This window comes from Melanotaenia boesemani, chromosome 6, assembly GCF_017639745.1.
Source record: "Melanotaenia boesemani isolate fMelBoe1 chromosome 6, fMelBoe1.pri, whole genome shotgun sequence".
Classification (NCBI taxonomy): domain Eukaryota; kingdom Metazoa; phylum Chordata; class Actinopteri; order Atheriniformes; family Melanotaeniidae; genus Melanotaenia; species Melanotaenia boesemani.
This window is the reverse complement of record NC_055687.1, coordinates 31,641,943-31,661,817: the sequence shown is the minus strand read 5'-3', so window position 1 is coordinate 31,661,817 and position 19,875 is coordinate 31,641,943. Positions and strand designations below refer to the sequence as shown.

At 39.1% G+C, this 19,875-nt stretch overlaps 3 protein-coding genes across 4 annotated transcripts; 1 reads left to right on the top strand and 2 right to left on the bottom strand.

Annotated features, from left to right (window-relative positions):
- Nucleotides 1-161: 161 nt before the first annotated feature.
- Nucleotides 162-8,726, bottom strand: dcaf13 (ddb1 and cul4 associated factor 13). Its single transcript, XM_041988690.1, has 11 exons — nt 8,531-8,726; nt 7,911-8,110; nt 7,703-7,810; nt 7,530-7,619; nt 7,291-7,446; nt 7,096-7,173; nt 6,906-6,988; nt 6,519-6,683; nt 5,811-5,946; nt 1,055-1,218; nt 162-596 (listed from the first exon to the last, which is right to left on the bottom strand). Exons 1-11 carry the CDS (start codon nt 8,598-8,600, stop codon nt 509-511), a joined length of 1,338 nt encoding a protein of 445 aa, XP_041844624.1. The 5' UTR covers nt 8,601-8,726; the 3' UTR covers nt 162-508.
- A 301-nt stretch (nt 8,727-9,027) lies between these two features.
- Nucleotides 9,028-13,898, top strand: LOC121642280 (mitochondrial folate transporter/carrier-like). The gene is made up of 7 exons (XM_041988912.1): nt 9,028-9,517; nt 9,732-9,882; nt 10,004-10,089; nt 12,183-12,337; nt 12,667-12,780; nt 12,943-13,088; nt 13,166-13,898. Exons 1-7 carry the CDS (start codon nt 9,313-9,315, stop codon nt 13,287-13,289), a joined length of 981 nt encoding a protein of 326 aa, XP_041844846.1. The 5' UTR covers nt 9,028-9,312; the 3' UTR covers nt 13,290-13,898.
- Nucleotides 13,899-14,085: 187 nt separating this feature from the next.
- Nucleotides 14,086-19,049, bottom strand: LOC121642282 (collagen triple helix repeat-containing protein 1-like). 2 transcript variants are annotated; one of them, XM_041988913.1, is made up of 5 exons: nt 18,791-19,049; nt 17,905-17,982; nt 16,059-16,277; nt 15,758-15,974; nt 14,086-14,444 (listed from the first exon to the last, which is right to left on the bottom strand). In XM_041988913.1, exons 1-5 carry the CDS (start codon nt 19,040-19,042, stop codon nt 14,302-14,304), a joined length of 909 nt encoding a protein of 302 aa, XP_041844847.1. In that variant the 5' UTR covers nt 19,043-19,049; the 3' UTR covers nt 14,086-14,301. The 2 variants fall into 2 exon arrangements, with proteins under 2 accessions (XP_041844847.1, XP_041844848.1); XM_041988914.1 differs by lacking the exon at nt 17,905-17,982 and having other exon boundaries at nt 18,791-19,042.
- Between the last annotated feature and the right edge of the window lie 826 nt (nt 19,050-19,875).

The following is a 19,875-nucleotide window of genomic DNA, read 5'->3' as shown; positions in this document are numbered from 1 at the left end:
GTATTGAACTGGGAATATAATGAGGCAGAATTCAGAATGAAAAAGCAGTTTTTCCTTTTCACATAACTTGGGCATTTCTACACATTATTATTCATCTTTGATTATTGTTGTGCAAACATTTTTATTCAATCATGGCACAAAAAGTTATCAGTGACCATGTATAATGTGAAACACTGGTTGTTGCTTTAATCTTAAAAAGAAAGAAAAAAGAATTAAACTTGCACAAAGCAACATGAGTGATCAGCTTCTAAATGAGTAAACGTTTAATAACGGAGTGAAAAAGTACAACTGCTATTAAACCAAGTGGCAGTAGGTTGAGTTATGATTTATTAACAGAATGGGTTTGTAATTCCAGTTCTGTGTAAACAATCGCATTTTCTTTCCATAAACTTTTTTTCAGTCCTTTGAGAGAGTGGTCTGAACAGTCCTCCACATGGGTATGATCTTAGTTTCCATCTCCTTATGTATTGGCAGTCTTCGAGTCCTCTGATCTCCTCCCCTGCTGGGTCTATTTCACCACGGTAACAACATGCTTCTCCTTCTCAGACACCACAGGAACAGCTCCTGCTTTGCTGTGCTTGCGGACGTTTATCTCCCTGAAAAACAAAGAGAGGAAGAATGGTGAATAACTCAAAATGCTGCTGAGAATATTCAGGAGAAGAAAAAGACCAACACACATGAAAGACCGCTGACGTAAGAGCTACGTTGCACCGTGCTACAGCTCTCAAAATAATGCATAAAAACAGGTCGGCTCAAACACACGTCTGACACATGATGATACTGCCGCTCATTAAAAAAAAAAAAGCCCAGACTGAGCTATGATTCAGCGGACGGTGGGGGAAAACTGGGATGATCAATCCAACACAAGCTGCACATGAGTATGCAATGCCTGGCTGGAGCACGTCATAGCAGGGAGTCCCATCTGTGAGATTTTCCATCAGGCCAGATCTATCCTGGCATCAGTCCAGACCATCATCACCTTTTCACGGACACAATGATTTTCTCTTTACCCAGTTTCTCTAAATGAACAAATAAGTGAAAACTGAACACGTACTTTCGACGGCGAGCCTCCTTCATGATCCTCAGCTCCTTGCTCTGATGATGGATGTTCTTGGGTAGATGTCGGTGACAAGCGATGCGCCTGATTTGTGGGTGGTGCTGAAACTTCTCCTTCAGCTTCTCATTGTAGTTGATGGCCTCCTTCTCTCTGGGGGACAGCTGTATCACATTGGACGGGACATATAGCATGTAGCTTTAATTTTTATTTAAACAACAAATTTGCCTCAAAGTACATTTTGTAGCTACTTGTGGAGGTTTTTAGTCATTTCCATTGCCCACCTGACTAGCAGCTTTTTTCAATGTACTGTCACAACTGAAATATCCATCGCATCTTACTCAGTGAGAATTCACATATTATAATTAATATCTCTTCTGGGACAGTAGTCACCAGCTGCACATAAATATAGGTCATGTACACGAACACTGTAATTTTTCTGGTGAGGACAGCATCTTTCTCCCAGCTACGAACAGAGGATGACCCTTGCTGATTCTGCATGTCTGAAATCCTCCTCACACATGACTCACTGGTCTTGTTAGCTTGTCAAGTTATAATGATTCTTGCAGCATTTTATAGTGGCTCTGGTTGCCATGTTGAGAGCAGTATTATCCAAAGGTTCCAGAACTGCGAGCCTTGAGTCTGCTGCTTGAGAAATTCTGCAAAATCATCTTCCATCTTGACAAACCCACTTCATGCTCCGAGTTCAACCCAGCTTCTTCATTTTTTTTTTTTTTTACTACTGATAGTTTTGGAATGCTGTTGAGTATCATAAAATGTTGAATAGTACAGTAAGCAGTTAGTTCAGTTTGACAACATGCTCATTCAAACACAATGTCTGTTGAAAGCGAAGCCTCTAACTCAACAACGCCCCTCCTTTCGGTCTCCATCATAAAAACCAGCGGCAGGCCGGGCTGGTTTTGGCTGGAGCTGCTATCCTTGAAGGCTTTTATTCTAATTAAAAGCAATGATTTGTCTCAGATTCAATTTGTTGGGATAAGAGTTGTTAGATGCTGATCCTGATGTACTAAACTAACTCCCTTGGACACACACACTTGTGAATGCAACATCTAAAACATGAGACAGCAGAAAATGATAACTTAGAGTTTGGCTTTTTAAGGAGTCCAATTTAGCAAAAGTTGGATCAAAAGACAATCATAGATGGACTGAAGTACTCAGGTTTTAAAAGTGAAGCACAATGATGGGTAGCTGCTGAGGCAGGATGAGTTTAACATACATGCAGCTGTTCAAACGCAGCTGCAAATGGACTGTGTGAAAAAATGACTGCAATCCAGCAGATTCTCCATGTATCCCTGCTCCAACACACCTGACTCAAATTAATGACTCATTGTGCAGAACTTAATAGGCTGTTAGATCCATTTTATTTAATTCAAGCGTGTTGAAGAAAGAATATTTTGAAAACCTGCTGGATTGCGGCCCCCGGAGGACCGAACTGATTAGCCCTGGTATACAGCAACATCATAGCTGAACCAGGCTTACTCCAGATATAAAATCTGAGTCGATGACAGCCATATATAATCATAATAAATTAATTTAATTATATATATTTGTAATGGCACTATTTATTAAGCCTTTTTATCATTTAAATGGTACCATTTTATAATTATTCAACAAAAACTGCATGAGGCAGAAATGACGTGTTCACATCAAACAAGGACACAACAAGAACATGTAATTACAGGGCGTAAACTCAGTCAGTTAAAGCAAATAAATAGTCAAAAACTCTGGAAAGAATATAAATAAGAATAAGAAATGTAACGATTATTTAAGTTTATTCTGTTGCTGTTACAAAGCTGAGTAATTCTAAAATTATTACTGTTAACTGGGACTCACATCACACAGTGGAATAATTTAGTTCTTGATTTACTGTCATTTTTCAAGTCTTTTTTAAGTGTGAAACCCTGTGAGATTGTCTAGCAACATGTGGGTCGTGTATCTATAAAAAGTGCACTTAAGGGAATTTATTTAAAGTCATAAAAAAAACATCTGTTTGAGTCAGCAGGGCTGGAAAAAAAATGTTATATTGTGCTTTTATTTTTTTTTATTAATCTTTTTTTTTTTTTTTTTACATAAAAATGTATGTTACAAAGCCAGGTTAATTAGATAACCTGAAGGTCGCCTCATTGCAGGCGAACACACAGCAGTTGTGCAGCTGAAAACTTTGTATGTTTACAGCAAACACTGAACCTGCAGCTGTTCTGCTTTTTGTGACTGCAGTAGTGAAACAACAATTTATTCACTTTAACGGCTCAAAATGTCCGGTCAGCACAAGTCCAATGCTCAGCAAAGGAAAGAAAAAAGAAAATAGAGGCCTTCCAGATTTTCTAAACAGATATTTAAAAAAAAAAAAAGCGGTGACAATGAAGTTGGAACTAGTAAAGTCAACGTAGGGTGAGGTAAGAAACATTTACCAGCCTCTAAAGTTAAAGTTCATTACCTTTAATAAAAGCCTGACAACACGTTATCTTTAAAAGAAAGAGTTTGGTTTGGTAGCTCCATCAGAGAGGATGAGACAGAGACAAGAAATCCAGCAAAAGTAATGCAGGAGAGCCCACTGCCCCACAACAGAGGGACAGAGTCAGGCTACCGATGAGAGAGTCATAGTGGAGCTGGAGGGGCCTTCTGCCCCGTCAAAGTCTGAGCAGGATGGATCAGAGACCGATCAGACACTTAACTTCAACGATCCTGCATTATGGCCACTAAAATGACCAAATGATAGCGTGAACCTCGTAAGCAGAGGAGAGCAACAGGAGAAGGCCCAGGCATGGTTGTCAGCTGGCCTGGTCATACATATCATATTAGCTCATTGTAAGACTGGTAAATAAGAAAAATGTAAAGAAAAAAGCCATAAAAGTGAAAAGATATTACAGGATGTTCATTAACACACTCAAATTCACCATTTTGTAATCAGTGTTGTTTGTATGTTATGTCTATAAGGTGTTTTTGAGAGGGAACCAAGTATTTCTAATGTTAAAGGAAATAATAGAGGAAGCACTGAAGCTCCTTTCTGTAGCATTTAGAGAATTTAACCAGTTTTTTTTCATGGTTGTAACTCAGATACTTCCAGGTATTTCACTCTGTTAGGAAGGCTCCTCAGGTTAAAAACAAACTAAATCTCTGACCCCTTCTCCCAACTTACATAACTAGGTTAACACAAAAGGTTTAATCATTTACAGCATTTAATACTTAGATAGGAGTTAGAGAAGGCTACAGTGGTTTAAATCAGTGGTTCCCACCCTATTTTCCCTGAGGACACCCTTCATGCAACTACCAAAAAGCTGTGGAACCCCCACCTGCTCTGTGCTTGGTTTGATGCTTTCATTTGCTGCTTCTCACCATAAATGATACCTTCTGGCTGACTCCTTTCCTTTGATCAAACCAAAGTTAAGGTAATTATCAACATCAACTGGATTATAAAAATAAACATCAAGTTGTTGTTTTTTTTGTACAAAATAATGACAAATCTGTGGCATTTCTCATACGTGTCTCATTAATAAAATAGTGCAAAGTTAGTTTTGTTGGGCTCCCAAAACTCTGGTTCCATGTGAGTGAAACCCCCAAATGATTAAAAAAACTTGAGGTGAAGCGAATACACTGTAACTTATCTCTGTGTGGGCATGGCCTTAATTTAAAATCACACTGGCTGTGAACAGTCATAGCCTCAGGGACCCCCTGTGCTCTTTGGGGGACCCCAGGATGGGAACCACTGGTCTACATTACAAAAGGGTCCAAGTTAAACTGGAGGTTACCATATGGAAAGTTGTTTTTTTTTTTTTTTTAGAGCTGACGGAAGTCCCCATCATTCCAGTATGATGCCTTCAGACAGACAAAACCTTGATTCAGCATTTCTAGATAATTAAAGACCCTCTGAGTTCAACTTGATTGTTAATGCTTCATTATGTTCAGAGTGGCCTCCGTTTAAGTGATTGGCCGATTCAAACTGCTGATAAGAGCAGCCCCTTGTCTGATCTCTTTAAGTGCAAAGCTTGCGAATAAATCTCTTCTTACACCGTGACAGTAAAACGAGTGCCAAAAGCAAGCCGTTTCCACTCTGAGGCTGCATTAGGAGAATAAGGAAGAGTGAATCTGATCAGGAGTGAAAGATGGCTTCTGGAGATGGCACAAAGATGCCACTGATCTTTATGATTTGGCCATAACAGGCATCTCAGGTTTTAGGAACACATCCCAGGGTTGCAAAAAATTAGCTTTATGTGATGGTTGAGAGCGATATGTAATGCCACCATCTTTCCTTTAACAGACAATACGAGCAGGTCTCACTAATCATGATTCAAAAGTCAGAGGAACTCTGAGAGATGTTTTCTTTTCTTTTTTTGTTGATTTGTCGAAGCACTGCAGAAGTGTTTTGAATCTTTAGGACTTCCCTTGCAACAACAGCGGCTGTGCCAACTGGTACATTGCACTTATTGAGAGTGATTCTACCCTAAGTCAGCATCCATCAGAGCATTTGGCAACAGTAGCTCCTGGCAGAGTCACCTACTGTTACAGTGCTGAGGTGGGCGCAGAGCCAAGGCTGTGCTAAACAAATGCAGCCAACCCATAAATTTAAATCAGATAATAAAGTAGAAGAAAATACAATATATGACAACTGAAGAAAATACTGATTGGTATTTAGACTTTATGATGGGGAATTACTTAAAAAAAAAGACCAATAAGCAGCAATAACTTTAGTATGAAAGTGCAAAAGCAGGAATAATGCAGAGCAGACAGAACTCACCAGTCCTAGTTTCTCTGCTGCTTTGGCTTTCCACAGTCGGATATTCATTTCATCAGAACCGCTCAGGATATACTTGCTGTCTGCCGACCACTTTACGCAGATCACGTGCTGCATGCGCTTGGTATGGTAGACTTCCCTGAATTAAAATAAAAAAAATAAATAAATGAAAATAGCCCAGAGCACCGTAGACTGAGGTGATTGATGGTTTGCTGCAAAATCAGCAAGTTCTCCAAAACTGAAAAACATTCTGCTGTTTTCCCACCAACTCAATGTTACTGTGTAAATGTAACTATTTTCTTTATGAAGCAACAGTAAAAAAAAAAAAAAAAAAAAACTTCATTAGTTTGCTGAAACACAAAGAAAATTTATTACACATGATTGGATGACAGCTCTATGGCTGACCTCGGCTTATTTGGGGAAAAAATATGTAGAATAGATGTTAAAAATGTTCTAAAATGGTCAGTGGACTTCTATTATCTGGTTACATACACAAAATTAATATGCAGTATTTTAGGTGAGGGAGTTTGATATTTTGTAGTGTGACTTTGTCAACTCTGTGGCTGTTTAACGCACATTAGCTCCTGAACATATGTTCACGCAGTGTTTCCCCTACCATTATATTAGAGGGTTGCCGTGCCACCAACGGCAATCCCCACCCTCTAAACAAGTTTAATTTTATCCTCTCTGTTTCTGACTGGTGTTACTGACCTGCTGTGTCCACCATTCCTGGGAAAGATGCGAATAGTTTTGTCAAAACTGGCAGACACAAACTCCTGCCCCGTGGGAGAATAATCGACATCTAGTACTGCAGAGACGTGGTCCATGTGTACTGCGATGGGCTTCTCCAGGTACCTCATATCATATGTGTACAGGCTAGAGAGAGAAATGGGAACATAAATTAGTTCTCCTGGTGACACAGTTTCTCAGGGCAGCTTGTTTTGTGATGTAAAGTATTAATAAAAATAAACCAAAACTAACTGGACATTAACTTCAATTTTAATAGTGGGAATGTTTAAAAGAAAAAACTATAAGAATGAGAATATGCATAAACACTTCTGATGAGTCTGACGTGATTAAAATTTTTCTCTGACTTACTTGTAGTCTTCATTTGCACATGTAAAGTAAAAGGCTTCCATGGGGTTCCAGCATAATGTATTTGTCCTCATTCTCATAATAACCTAAAGAAATAAAAAAGGGAAACAAACAAAAGTCAGTTATTATCTTCTTGAGAAGAATGAGATTAAAAATGGGTATTTTCATTCACAAACTACACAGTTTAATCTACCTTTTTAAGTGGTGCCGACTCTCTCATGTCATACAAAACGATACTTCTGTCAGAGGCACAGCTTCCAAGAAGTTCTGTCTGTGGAAAGGCAAACAGATCAGCTGAAAGATATCATCAGGGCGTCCACTTTAAATAAGTCTGGTAATAACTTTTTACTAGGTTGAATTATTGGCAATACAATGTGAGGCGTCTTACCTCCACAGGGTTGAAGCGGACCGAGCTGAAGCTGTCTACACCCCAGGTAAAGGAGCGAATCGGGGTGCTTCTCTGCTCATCCCAGATGTCCACCTGCTGGCCACATGTTGCAAACACACCTTCTTTTCTGTGATGGTCCAGTCCTGTGAAAACAGTCTAGAAGAGACGTTTTTTTCCACTTAGACATAGTGTGATAATCCACTCAGGCCCTGTGCAATGTAACTGCAACTGTCCTATACCTTGCCCAGGATCGTGTTAAGTGGCTCCTCTTCCTCTCCATACCCCGGTGCCTTCATTTTCCACTGCTTGATTGTTTTGTCATCGCCTACCTGTTATTTTTAGCAGGATTAAACTTAGACAACACCCACATCATAATAACACGAATAATTTTAATAGGTGTTGAATCATTTACCGTAAAGAAGGAAGTTCCACAGTATCTGACAACCATTCCCCGCACAAAACCTTCATGTGCTTGGAGAGTGCGGACACATTCGTGTTTGGTAAGGTTCCAAACTTTTACCTAGAGAGGTTTTTTAAAGAGGAAAAGATATATATTATAGTGAGTTTTAAATTTTCATTCAGATTACTTTAACAGGTTAAAATGTCAGTAGATTGTTAACCTCGCCATCACAGGAGCCAGACAGGAGGGTGGAGAGACTCGTCGTGTGCTTAGCCATACAGTTCACCCCATCTCTATGACCATCCAGGGAAGCCAGGAAAGGCTTGGCAAAGACTCTCTCTAACTTTGTGGCATTTAAAGCCCGTGTGTACTCTCTGCCGACCTCAAAGGGATGAAGGGTGGGATCATAGTTCCTGGGGACTAAATATCAAGACATGTCCTTGACTATATGACATTACTTCAAAGAAAACGCTTGGCACTCAATTTCTGCACAATCATGAACGTTTTAGCTCTATCATCTACGTTTTAGCAATAACAATAATATCATATGTATGAGGAATACATGCATTTTAGTAAATAAACTGTGACAAAACGGAAATGATAATGATAAACAATATTTATCCACTAATGTTGGTGATGCAAATATGTAATACTGTGATAAAGCATGTGTCCTTGGTGACCTACGAACATACAAATTCAAAATCATTTTCAAATGGCCATAAAAATGTGTCGATTTTATACTTGCTGTGGTCTAACTTTTAAACGGGCTGTACAACTGATGTTTGTTGATCAAAACTGGCTAGCAAACATTGTAGCCTGACGGAGTGTAAAATTACTCACCACGCTGAATATCATGTTTAGTCTCCCGAACATAATCATCCGGATTTCTTGAAAGAACTTTGACTTTCATTTGTTGTCAAAGTAAAAAAGAACAAAAACTTGCAGAAGATTAATTTAAGATTAAAAACAATATCAAGACCTGAAAAATATGGCCATGTGGTGAAGAAGAAGATACCTTGGAGGCCGAGTTGCATTGTGGGATGCCCGGTCCTCCTCGTTGCGTCACCGGAAGCCATGAATGAAGTTGACAATTTCAAAATAGGGAAAACGGAAATTTTAGCTAAAACTTTTATTGGATTTATGTATTTTCTTTGCCCAGATGTTTCTCCTTATGAAAGAAAGGAAAAAATAAGGATATGACAAGACATTCATTGATTAAAATTAGGCTTCAGTTGAGCCACATTTTATCTTAAAAGTGATGAATGAACAAACTCTATATTATGTCTTATCTTGAAAGTAAAAACCGGAAATACAACTTTAACAACAGTAACTTCAAACTTACTTAATAGCAAGGTCGAGCAGTGGCGCGGCTACATGACATTTAAGAAACTGTACGCCACAGCAATAGAGTATTGCATCATGTAAAAACGTGGTTTAGTTGCTGACATGCCTTAAAAATGAGAGTACTGCATCGTCTGGTGCTGCATCTAAAGTCTGCAGCAACGCTAACCAGTTGTCTCAGTTTTATAGCGTCAGTTAGGATTTTAGCCTAGTTAAACTGCGTGCTCGCCCAGTAGGCACAGCTAGCTCACAGGAGCTAGCTAAATTTCTTACTTGTCAGCATGAGCTCCACTCCCAATGACGGTAGCGTTACCGTTGCAGAGACAGGACTGTCCCGGAGTCCAGTTTCTGCTGTCACATTAGCTGGACGTCTCCAACAAGTCTTCATCCATGTGAAAATAGAAAACCTGATTGCAGGACTCAGTGGGGGAGTAGTGTCAACACTGGCTCTTCATCCACTAGACCTCGTAAAGATCAGGTTTGCAGGTACGGTCTGAAATTGCACTTTTTTTCTGGTGTGAAGATTACTTTTATGAGACCTATGAAGTACATAATCTCCAAGTAGAGATGTAACATTTAAATGATATATTCTTAGAAACATATCTGCTATACTGATATGATTTACCTGACATCCCTTTTTAAATCGTATGTTATCTATTATTGCCATGACTTCGTTGTGTGTGTGTTTTTTTTAATACAGTAAGTGATGGACTGGAATTAAGACCTAAGTACAGTGGCATATTTAACTGTATGAAGAGTGTCTGGCATCAGGAGGGGCTGAGAGGTCTCTACCAAGGAGTGACCCCTAATGTTTGGGGTGCTGGTGCATCTTGGGGCCTCTACTTCTTCTTGTATGTAAACTGTGAACCTGTTGGACTGCACGTGCATGAGGGTGTTTTAGCATCAATAGTGACATTTAATATTGTCTGTTGCTGTGAGACATTTTAATAACCGTGCTATCTTTCTTTACAGCTACAATGCAATCAAAGGGTACACGAAGGAAGGTCGTCAGACTGAATTAAGTGCAGCAGAACACCTGGTGTCAGCGGCTGAGGCAGGTTAGTCCTACACCTGTTTGAACAGCACTGCTCTGCAAGCACATGCTCATAACCAGCACATGGCCAATGGCGACTAGATAATTCTGCTCTGAGCTGGTGGAAACTGACAGAAAGCAGATAACATATCACTACAAAGTTTTCTCTTTCGTTGCTGTCTCACAAGGCCACATAGATTCGCTTCCTCTGGCTAAAATTGAGTTATGTGCTACAAAATTAAGCTTATTTCTGGATCTCTGCAAAAATTAGAGCAGGTAAAAAGGAAGATAGGGTTTTTATATCTACCTATGTACATCAAAACAAAGATGCTTTAACAGAGATAATCAAATGCATGTTGTTGGAGGAGGTTAAAAATCTTTTAATCCATACATGCGCTTGTGTATAAAGCACAGGATCTAAAAAGTTTCTGATTAAGGGGAGGGGCAGATTCAGTGGCACATGTAAATGAGGCTTTAAACTTCTAGATTGTCGAAAATAGTATGACTATTACAACTAAAGTGGTCCTCTAATACTAAAAGTCAAGCAAGCAACCCATTATATTTTTCATCAACGGTTGTTTACTTGATCCTGAATTTTACTGTTTACAGTTGTTTACTTAAAGTAAATCTACATACTTTAAGTTGTTTACTTTATTTAAACAACAGCAACATGTAAAATGCAGGACCAGTGCAGTGATCCTGCATTTTATGGCTTCAATCACTGCTACCTTAACATCTTTTTGTAGAACTGATAGCAAAGAAACCTGGTTTTGAGACATTACTACGTGTATTGTCAGTAATTCTTCAGCATTATTGTCTGTTTCAGATAACACTGTTGTCACATTTGCTGGTTTTTATGACTTTTACATCCTTGTCATGAAATGTAAACAGACAAATATGAGTAGACGACGCTGTATAAATGCTACATTAGGATCAATAACGCAGTAGTGCTGCATTCATGTGCACTTGGACATCTGAGGTTTAAAGAGGTAAAGGTCAGTTGACACTTACATCTCTTCATGGGGTGGCACCTAGAGAACCAGTCAGGTTTTTGGGGTGGCCTGTGCCCCGTAAGGTCATTCCTGTTTAAAGCGCAGCGAGGTTTCTCATTATTATGATGTCTTTGTTAATGATTAATTGTCATGTAAATATTTGCAGCTAAATGGCTTTCTAGTGTTTCCTGAGCTGTGATAGATATTAATACAAGAAGAAACGGTTAATTATTAAATAGGTGTGTATCGATACACTGATTTACATGGATGCATCCATTCAGTGATCAACAATCAAATAGTGTTAATCCAAAGTAATAGTTCTCGATCCAATGCTAATACAGTAATCGGTTGTAAGACACACTTACTTTTTGTTTTGTTCTTCTAACAAACATCATCAACAAACGTGTCAATATCCAAATGTGTGGTGTGTAACTTTTATAAAGTCAGACTGGACTACCTTGGTCCTTATAACTTAAGTTTAATAATAATATTGGGTTTGAGTCTATAGGAGTAAAGTTTACACAATATCCTGCTTTAATGTTGATGAATAGAAATTTTCTTTTACATGGTGTGAAATGATTGTTTTTCATTATAATTTGGTATAAATCAGCATGTGATATTGCCTCATGTTGATCGATGGATCTTAAATTAATATTTTTGTAGTAGTAGAATTTGTGATATCAGGAAATACTGAAACGATCGGACTTTATTTTTGGCCCTTCTATTAAAACTGTTTAAATGTCTTCAGGCTTATTTTGGGATTTGCCAGCTTTTTACTCCTGCTATTACAGAGATGTTGTACTTTTAGGAAGCAGTTGTGTACAACATTTATGAGGCGTCTGCATCTTACAGGCTTTATTCTTTACTGTAAATGTATGTATTTACAGTCTTTCAGCCTTTTTCTTTTCATGACATTTTTGTACAAAGTCAAAGTGAAAAGTGGTTTAAACTGAACATAATAAAACTGTCATTTCATCTGTTGAGATCAAAAACATGACAAAACTGTTTTCTGTAGTTTTGTGTGTGTGTATGAGCAGAATAATTTGCATCCATGTAGCTACTTTGAAGACCATTTTGTGGCACATTATCAGCATCATTGTAATAATTGTATTCTTTTCCTCCTCAGGAATCCTTACACTGACAATAACCAACCCAATCTGGGTCACCAAGACCCGTTTGGTTCTGCAGTACAGTGCTGATTCAACCAGCAAGCAGTACAAAGGAATGGTTGACGCTCTGGTCAAGATCTACCGCAACGAGGGAGTGGCAGGACTATACAGGGTGAGAAATCAGAAAATCTTTGGACTTTATAAAAATGCAGCAGTGCATGGCATCCTTAGTATTTTAAATGGTAATAAACAAGCTTTGTTTTTTGCTGTTTTAGGACACAGCTGCACTCTTGACCAAAATTCTCCCTTGTATTATCACCAGTTACCACTAGAGGGCGCCATGTACCTTGATTAGCACTTCAAAGTGAAGCTCATTAATAATGGTTCTACCATAAATACCAAAATGAGCTTAATTTAAATTTAATTTAATTTCCCTTGCTGAATCATTATTGTTGTAGCTAGCACATGAATGTGTGACTTACAGAGTATCTCTTCAAAAAGGGTTACGTTCCTGGTCTGTTTGGTACGTCTCACGGAGCGCTTCAGTTCATGGCCTACGAAGAGCTCAAGAGAGACTACAACAAATACAAGAAAGTGCCTTCAGATGCAAAGCTGGTGAGTCATTATTAATCATAAGCTACATAAATGATCCTGAAGCACACTTAATGGTTAATAAAGCTAAGGCATCAACTTCAGTTGATAACAAGTGAGTCATCAGTTTTTCTGCACCGCTGTGATCACCTCCAACTCCCTCCGTTGGTCTGTCTGCGCAAACAGAATGCATTGGAGTACATTGCAATGGCAGCGCTGTCTAAATTATTCGCTGTGGCCACAACATACCCATACCAGGTGGTGCGAGCTCGCCTGCAAGACCAGCATAATAGTTACAGTGGAGTTATTGATGTCATCAAACGGACGTGGAGGTATGATACCGATCTGCTCTCCAGTGTTTGTGTGTAAATTTGGCTGCTGCTGATTGATTTTCCACCTTTCTCTGCAGGAACGAAGGCGTCGGTGGTTTCTACAAAGGTATCATCCCCAACCTGATCCGCGTCACTCCTGCATGCTGCATCACCTTTGTAGTTTATGAGAATGTGTCTCGCTTCCTACTTGGGACAAAGTAAATGACAAGGACAGCCTCACAGACTGACATGTTGGTGCCATGTGGAGATACAAAGGAGACTGTGTTTACTGCTGCACTGTCAGTGCTCAGGAAGTGAGAGGCGTTCACTTCAGCACGTGTCAAACCATTGAGTCAACAGGGTTTAGTTTCTCCTCTTCTATTTGTTTAAGTTGTTTATTGATGATCTGTCTCTGATTTAAACGCACAGTTAAAACATAGGGAAGGTTCCCCCTGTGGAGATGATGCTGCTGTAATAATGGCTTTTTATCAACAAATGGGAATTGTAAGGAGGTTTTTGGAGCATATTTCATATTGTAAGTTTGGACAGTAGTTATGTTTACACTGTTTTCTGACAGCAGAAAGAAAAAGCTTGATTTTTTTTTGTTTGTTTTCTTCAGCATCAAGATCTCAGGTTTCTCATTGCGTGTGTTTATAAGTTTGTCTCTTAAATGCTGTAAAAAAAAAAAACATTAATGGTTTTTATTTTAAACACATCAACACACTTAAATTATGCTCTTGAAACAAACCAATAACTTCACTGGTTAATAACATTTTGTTTTAACATTCAAACTGTGCTTTATGTGCTTGATACATGTAAACACATTAAATGTGTTGTTTTTGGCCTATTTTGAACTAAGTGTGTGGCATTCCAACTTTTTATAAGCCCCACAAGTAATGTTGTCTTAAGAGTTGAATTCTTTACAAGATTTTATTAACAGTAATGAATTATATAAACATGTCACAGAGCACATCATGAAAAACACTCATGAAAACAAATTGTTGCACGCAATCAGACATTACAGTACAAAGTTTATTTCTAGCAGACAGAACAACAGGATTTCTGTTTACAGGACTGTCCACTAGTATAGTATTTAAACATAACAAAAACATTCAAGTTACAATCAGTGATGCTGTGACGCCTCAGCAAGTCATACCTGATCATTTTGGAGGGCCAGATAACATACTCTTAGACTACAGAGACTGGACCCTCCCTTTCATGTTCCTTTTGTTCCTTATTTAGGCAGTTCCTCAACAATAATCCTGGATACAGAATTCCAGCCTGTAGATGCGTCACCCTTGGGATAGTCAGCGCAGGTTCCCACCCACACCGCCACATCCACCAGTCCTGCTTTGACACCCTCGCACAGCCCCTCAACTGCGAAGGAAAAATAAAAAAGAGACTGTAATGAATTTTAGGAAACACCCAAACTGACCGCTGAGACTGACGATGTTAATTGATTTGTTTCCTGACACTGTGGTGAAGTTTCTAAAATTAACTGGAAGACTAGTGTTCCTTTAAACCTTTAAAATAACAAGCCTGCTGCACTGTACTTAAACAATTTAAGGATTAAGCTTTAAAGAATCAGAAGATCACAGGATGGTTTCTTTTCAAGTATAAAGCTACACTGGGTAGTCAGCTTAGCAAAGTGACTGAAGCAAACAGTGAAGATGTCATCCTGCTTCTGTTTATTGTGGGGAGAAAAATCACTGTAAGATGTAAAGGTGGGATGTTGTGCTCCTGTCATGTAGCGCTGTGTGCTTAAATCCCAGTCGTTGTGCTAAGCTAAGCTAGCTAGCTGCTTGGGATAGATTTATAGTTAGTTGCGATCTTGATTGATCTCAAAAGTATCAACAAGCACCAAAAAACTAAAAACAACCAAATACTTCTAATACTTAATATTGTTGCAGAATACACCCTGGCAATATTCATAGTGCTGGTGTGAACCCTTAGATTTCATGGCTGGTTCAACAAATAGCCTCCCCCAAGTGTTGCTATAAGTGGCACATTGGATGATTTTCCCCTACTTGTTCTAGTTCCGCTTTATTTTTACGGCTGTGTTGTGAACGCTCTGTGAGGTCGTTCCACAAATATCACCTGGGTCAAAACCCTAACCCTGACTGAGCCACCCTTCCAGTGGATTAGTTTACAAGTCATTCCTCAGTAAATTTATTTAGATGTTTAAAGCCTTACATCTGTTGTATAATGCAGAGTATACTGAGCTTTAGCACCAGTCAAAGGTTTGGACACACTTTCCCATTGCATGTAATAGATTTGTTTACATTCAATGGTGGGCCACCACCATGCTTCCACCTCTATAATGGTGTTTACATGTTGCACTGACCCTGGTACATCCATTTTCCAGTAACTTTGTAGAGTATCAAGTGGTGACTCCTCCACTGATCTTACATCTGATTGGGCAACTTTTCCTGCCTAAACTGAATATTTTCATTTCACACGCAATATGGACACAAATGACACAATGAAAAGAGTGTTATTAAAAAAAATAGGCAGGATTTAATTATTGTATAACCTGATCACATACTAGGACATATTTTTATTATAAATGTCCACAAATCTAAAGACGCAAGTTCTCTTCCTTTTTTTGAGTCACATTACATAGAGATGGGATAACTACACTGTTTGTTCAGAGTAGTTATTGTACAAAAAATCCTTGACTTGAGTGGTACCTGAAGAGGTCCTGTGGATGTTGATGGTTGAGTTGAGCTCAGGACTTCCTTGGTCTAAGTAAATGATGGACTCTATTGGCAGGGGTCCTGTGCACTCTGCTCCATTAAAGGTGAAGTACCACCTCTGGCAGCATGCATTCTTGCATTTGAGTCTCAGGGAACCGCTGAAGAGAACTCTGAGAGAGCTGTCTGAGCGCAGCTTGGTGAACGTACAGTCCTGTAATGCAGCATGGAATAGGTTTGTACTGGCTTCATAATGACTGAAATGTTCACATTCCTTGAAGCTCAGAGAAATACTTACAGCCACTTTGCCAAGGTCGATCCCATAATTCAGAGAGTTCCAGGCACACTGCTTGTAGTTTGGCCTCCAGGGCTCCTCAAAAATCTCACTAATGCATTCTCCCTTCTCACCTTTTTGCCCATCGCGGCCTGGGAAACCTGGCGTCCCTGGAATGCCGTTGGCTCCAGGGTTACCGTCTCTACCAGAGGTGCCTGCTGGGCCTTGCATGCAGCTGCCATACTGGGAAAACACAGAGAAGGGGAAGTAGTGGTGAAAGCTCCCGATGAAACAAAGGCATGCTGGAAAATCAACAGAATCTATTGTTATGAAAGTTCCTGTTTTCATTCATTTTTAGTTAGTTTTTTTTTTTTTCTTCTTCCCTGAGGGTTAAATTCATGTTTCTGTCTGCGTGCACATAGACAGCTCAACGCTGCCACCCATCAACCATCACACACATGAAACAAGAATATACCTCATTTATAAATCACATAAACAAATCCAGTGCCATTAGGCTGAAGCAAGTGTAAAAGCAGATGTGATCCAAAACAAAGCAAAGCTACTGAATCAACAAACAGGAAGCCACAAGGCTAATGAATGCTAGAATATATGTTAATGAGGAACTCCAGGCTTGGCGGTGGGTAAAATGAGTAGGTATCAGGCCACACATCTCCCAGCATGAGTCATTGTTCTTTTAAATCTTTGGCTATGTTTAAACAGATGCTGCATCTTACTCAAACTGACTCAGACATGCAGAGACAGGGAAGTTAGCCAAAAGCTACCACAGACAGAGAGACACACAATGAGAATTCAATGGGTTATTGTTATGTGTTCCTCGAAAAGATGTTTTGACTAACAGATTGCAGTATACGGTAGCTGTTAAAGCTTTTTATAGTTGCAGAAAGGTTTTAATTTTGGTTAGGTGCTTTGCAGGTCATTCCCATGGCCAGGACAACAGACATAAGCTGACATGTAGAAGTGCATCCCTGAGGCAAACATGAATGCCAAAAGCAGTTGGGTCTGGGTTTTTGTTGGGTCACTGCTCCCCTTTTTCTCAGCATGCAGCTGTGGAGCAGTTATGAGGAGCATGTGGCCAAAATACATAAAGACCAAAAGTGGGAGAGGAGAACAAAGAGCTTTTACTTCAGTTGCAACATTTTGTCCTGAATTAAATCCCTGAGGCAAATTCAAAATATCAGAAACTTAGAAATTTCTAAAACTGGAAGAAGTAAAAAACTTTTACAGCTGCTGTGAAGCAGATGGCTGAGAATCTGGTTTAGCCATTAAGCAGCTAGAACTGCAGCAAACCTGAAGATGTGAGACCTTACATCATCTTGAAAGGAAGCTGGGAAGTCTGTGATTAAACTGGAGAATTAAAGGCTGGTATGCAACGGATTTTTTTTGGTAATAAGGGATAAAAGACTTCCATGTATTTGGGTTTGTTGGTGACAAAATGTGGAAAGGAAGCAAGCGCTGCATGAGCAAGGAGAAGTCGTAATGTTTTATTAAAAGGTTGGATTTTTGGAAAGTTTTCATAGCAGACTAATGAATGGAACCTCTGTCCACTTAGCAACACATATGACTTTTATATTAACTTCCAGTATCCTTTTTTTTCTATACTGCCTGCTTGCATGAATTACACTCCAGTCAAACTGACTGTTAGTACATAGTCCATTACTGTAACTGGAGACTTAAAGGCTGTATTTGACTTAAAGTGCTGAGGAGTTTCATGCATTAGTTAACAGCAAAAGCAGGCCCTGAAGCTTTCCTGGATCATGCAAAGCGTGGATATACTGTAAAGCTTAGTTTTCAGAGTTTTATGATTCAAAAGATCTTGGTAAGATACAAAAAAAAGTGTTTTTATGATTACCATGCTGTTCACATAAGCAGATCTTCCCTCATCCGAGTGTCTAGTGCAGTTGGGTTTTTCAGCATCATTTCCAGTGCACTAGATACAGATGGTAACAGAATATGCTTTTTATTAAATACTTCACATGTGGGCACAGATGTGAAGAAATGAAGAGATCTTGCTTGAGCTCAGAGGTTTTAGAAAAGGAGGTATGGGCAGACTTCTGGGGGTCCCTGAGGGGGGTTGAAGTTCTGAGGAGCCCCAACAAAATAAACACAAAGTTTCATTTTGATACCCAACAGTTTAGGGAGATACATGTGCCAACTCAGCTTTTTCATACCCTTATTATTTATTACTAAGAATTAATTAACTAAAAGACTGTGAGGTGAAATAGTTGAAGCCTATTTAAGGAGTACCTGACAACATTATTTACATCAAATAGTAGTAAACAGCCTTAAAATAGAAGTAAAAATCAGACCAACATTATTTTTAACAGGAAAAACAGGCACACAGATAACAAAGACATGCAGACAGTAAGAGCCAGACACCAACTTCCTGACTTCCTGTTTGGGGACCCCAGCAACAGATTGTCCACTCAGTCTAACTCATTTGTAATGGAAGTATCAAATCTGAGTAGCCAAAATTTGGAGAGCAATTTGCACACACTCCTGCATACAATTAAACAGGCAAATAACCAATATTATTATCGATATGTCGCCTAAAGATACATTCGACAAGTTTCAGTGCAATGATGATGCAAAATAACCAGTCAGAAATAACGAGAGAAGGTCAGTGGGTCCATTATGTTTTTATGTTACATTATTAGTGGACAAACTACAGATTATTTTCTTGTGTCTACTTTTAAAAACTTTTTAATTTCTTCAAGGTGATCTTAGGTCCGTCTTACCTTGTCTGCGTCTGGATCCTTTCTGTATCCTCTTCTCACCTTTTCCACGCCGTTGAGCGGCAAAGTTAAGCAGACGAGAATCAGCAGGCGCGCGGCGAGAGGAGACATGGTGCCAAAGACAGCGAAGCTCTGTGTGAGGTGCGAAGCGACCGTTTGGACGCTTAACTGCAGCCAGTTTTGAGTCCAGAGGAGGGCAGGACGAAGGATGAAGGAGCCAGTCAACTTCCAGAAACTGACGCGCAGGAAAAACATCTGCGCTGGCACATCGTGTCCACTGTGCACGCGTTGAAGGATGTTGGAGGTTGGGATTATAGCGAGGATAACTGACCACTTACACACTAATTTATTCCTTTATTAAAAACTTAAAGCAAAAACATCAGTGATATAAAATATAACGAGAAATAAGAAAAACATATACAATTAAAAAAAAAACAGGCATCACAGATTCCCTTTTGTCTTCCTGAAAATGTCCTGATTCCCAAAATACAAACGTAAATACATTTAAGGGAATAATCAATCCCTTATGCAGCATATCAGACAACACAGCAGGATATGTTTACATACTAATCACGCGACTCATGTAAATTATCCAGTCACAAATCTTTAAATTGTCTCTTGTATTTTTTTATGGCTACTTTAATAACTAGTGGTTTGTGCTTGTAATGACAGACAGTGCAAAACCCCCCTAATTTGTTTCATAGCTTGATTCAACATGATTTAAAACATTACACATGTACGACAACTGTGCATTTTTTTAATACAAACACAATTCCAATAAAGCTGGAAGGCTGTGTAAAATGTAAATAAAAACAGAATGCAGCATCCAGTTTTCATTTTCAGCCACGTTCCCATGCGCACAGAGATTCCTCCTCATTCTCTGAATCTATTCATATTATAAACTGTAGATGGTGGATCTTCAAAATCTTTGAGATTTTACATAAAAGCACATTTTTCTGAACGTTCAGATGCAATTTGTTGCAGATTGGTGAATCTTTCCATATTTACATCTGAGAGGCTCTGCCTCTCTGAAATGCTCCTTTTATCCCCAGTCATGTTAATGACCGGTTGCCAGTTAATCCAATGCT

What these genes read in the sequence shown, in the direction of transcription:
- LOC121642280 (XM_041988912.1), top strand. Translation starts at nt 9,313, where the DNA reads ATGAGCTCCACTCCCAATGACGGTAGCGTTACCGTTGCAGAGACAGGA. An exon ending in CGTAAAGATCAGGTTTGCAG is followed by an intron (nt 9,518 to 9,731) that starts GTACGGTCTGAA and finishes TTTTTAATACAG; the next exon opens with TAAGTGATGGACTGGAATTA. An exon ending in TGGGGCCTCTACTTCTTCTT is followed by an intron (nt 9,883 to 10,003) that starts GTATGTAAACTG and finishes CTTTCTTTACAG; the next exon opens with CTACAATGCAATCAAAGGGT.
- LOC121642282 (XM_041988913.1), bottom strand. Translation starts at nt 19,042, where the DNA reads ATGTTTTTCCTGCGCGTCAGTTTCTGGAAGTTGACTGGCTCCTTCATC. An exon ending in AGGATCCAGACGCAGACAAG is followed by an intron (nt 17,983 to 18,790) that starts GTAAGACGGACC and finishes ATCTGTATCTAG; the next exon opens with TGCACTGGAAATGATGCTGA. An exon ending in TCGACCTTGGCAAAGTGGCT is followed by an intron (nt 15,975 to 16,058) that starts GTAAGTATTTCT and finishes GCTGCATTACAG; the next exon opens with GACTGTACGTTCACCAAGCT.
- dcaf13 (XM_041988690.1), bottom strand. Translation starts at nt 8,600, where the DNA reads ATGAAAGTCAAAGTTCTTTCAAGAAATCCGGATGATTATGTTCGGGAG. An exon ending in TAAACATGATATTCAGCGTG is followed by an intron (nt 8,111 to 8,530) that starts GTGAGTAATTTT and finishes CTTGATATTTAG; the next exon opens with TCCCCAGGAACTATGATCCC. An exon ending in CTGGCTCCTGTGATGGCGAG is followed by an intron (nt 7,811 to 7,910) that starts GTTAACAATCTA and finishes AAACCTCTCTAG; the next exon opens with GTAAAAGTTTGGAACCTTAC.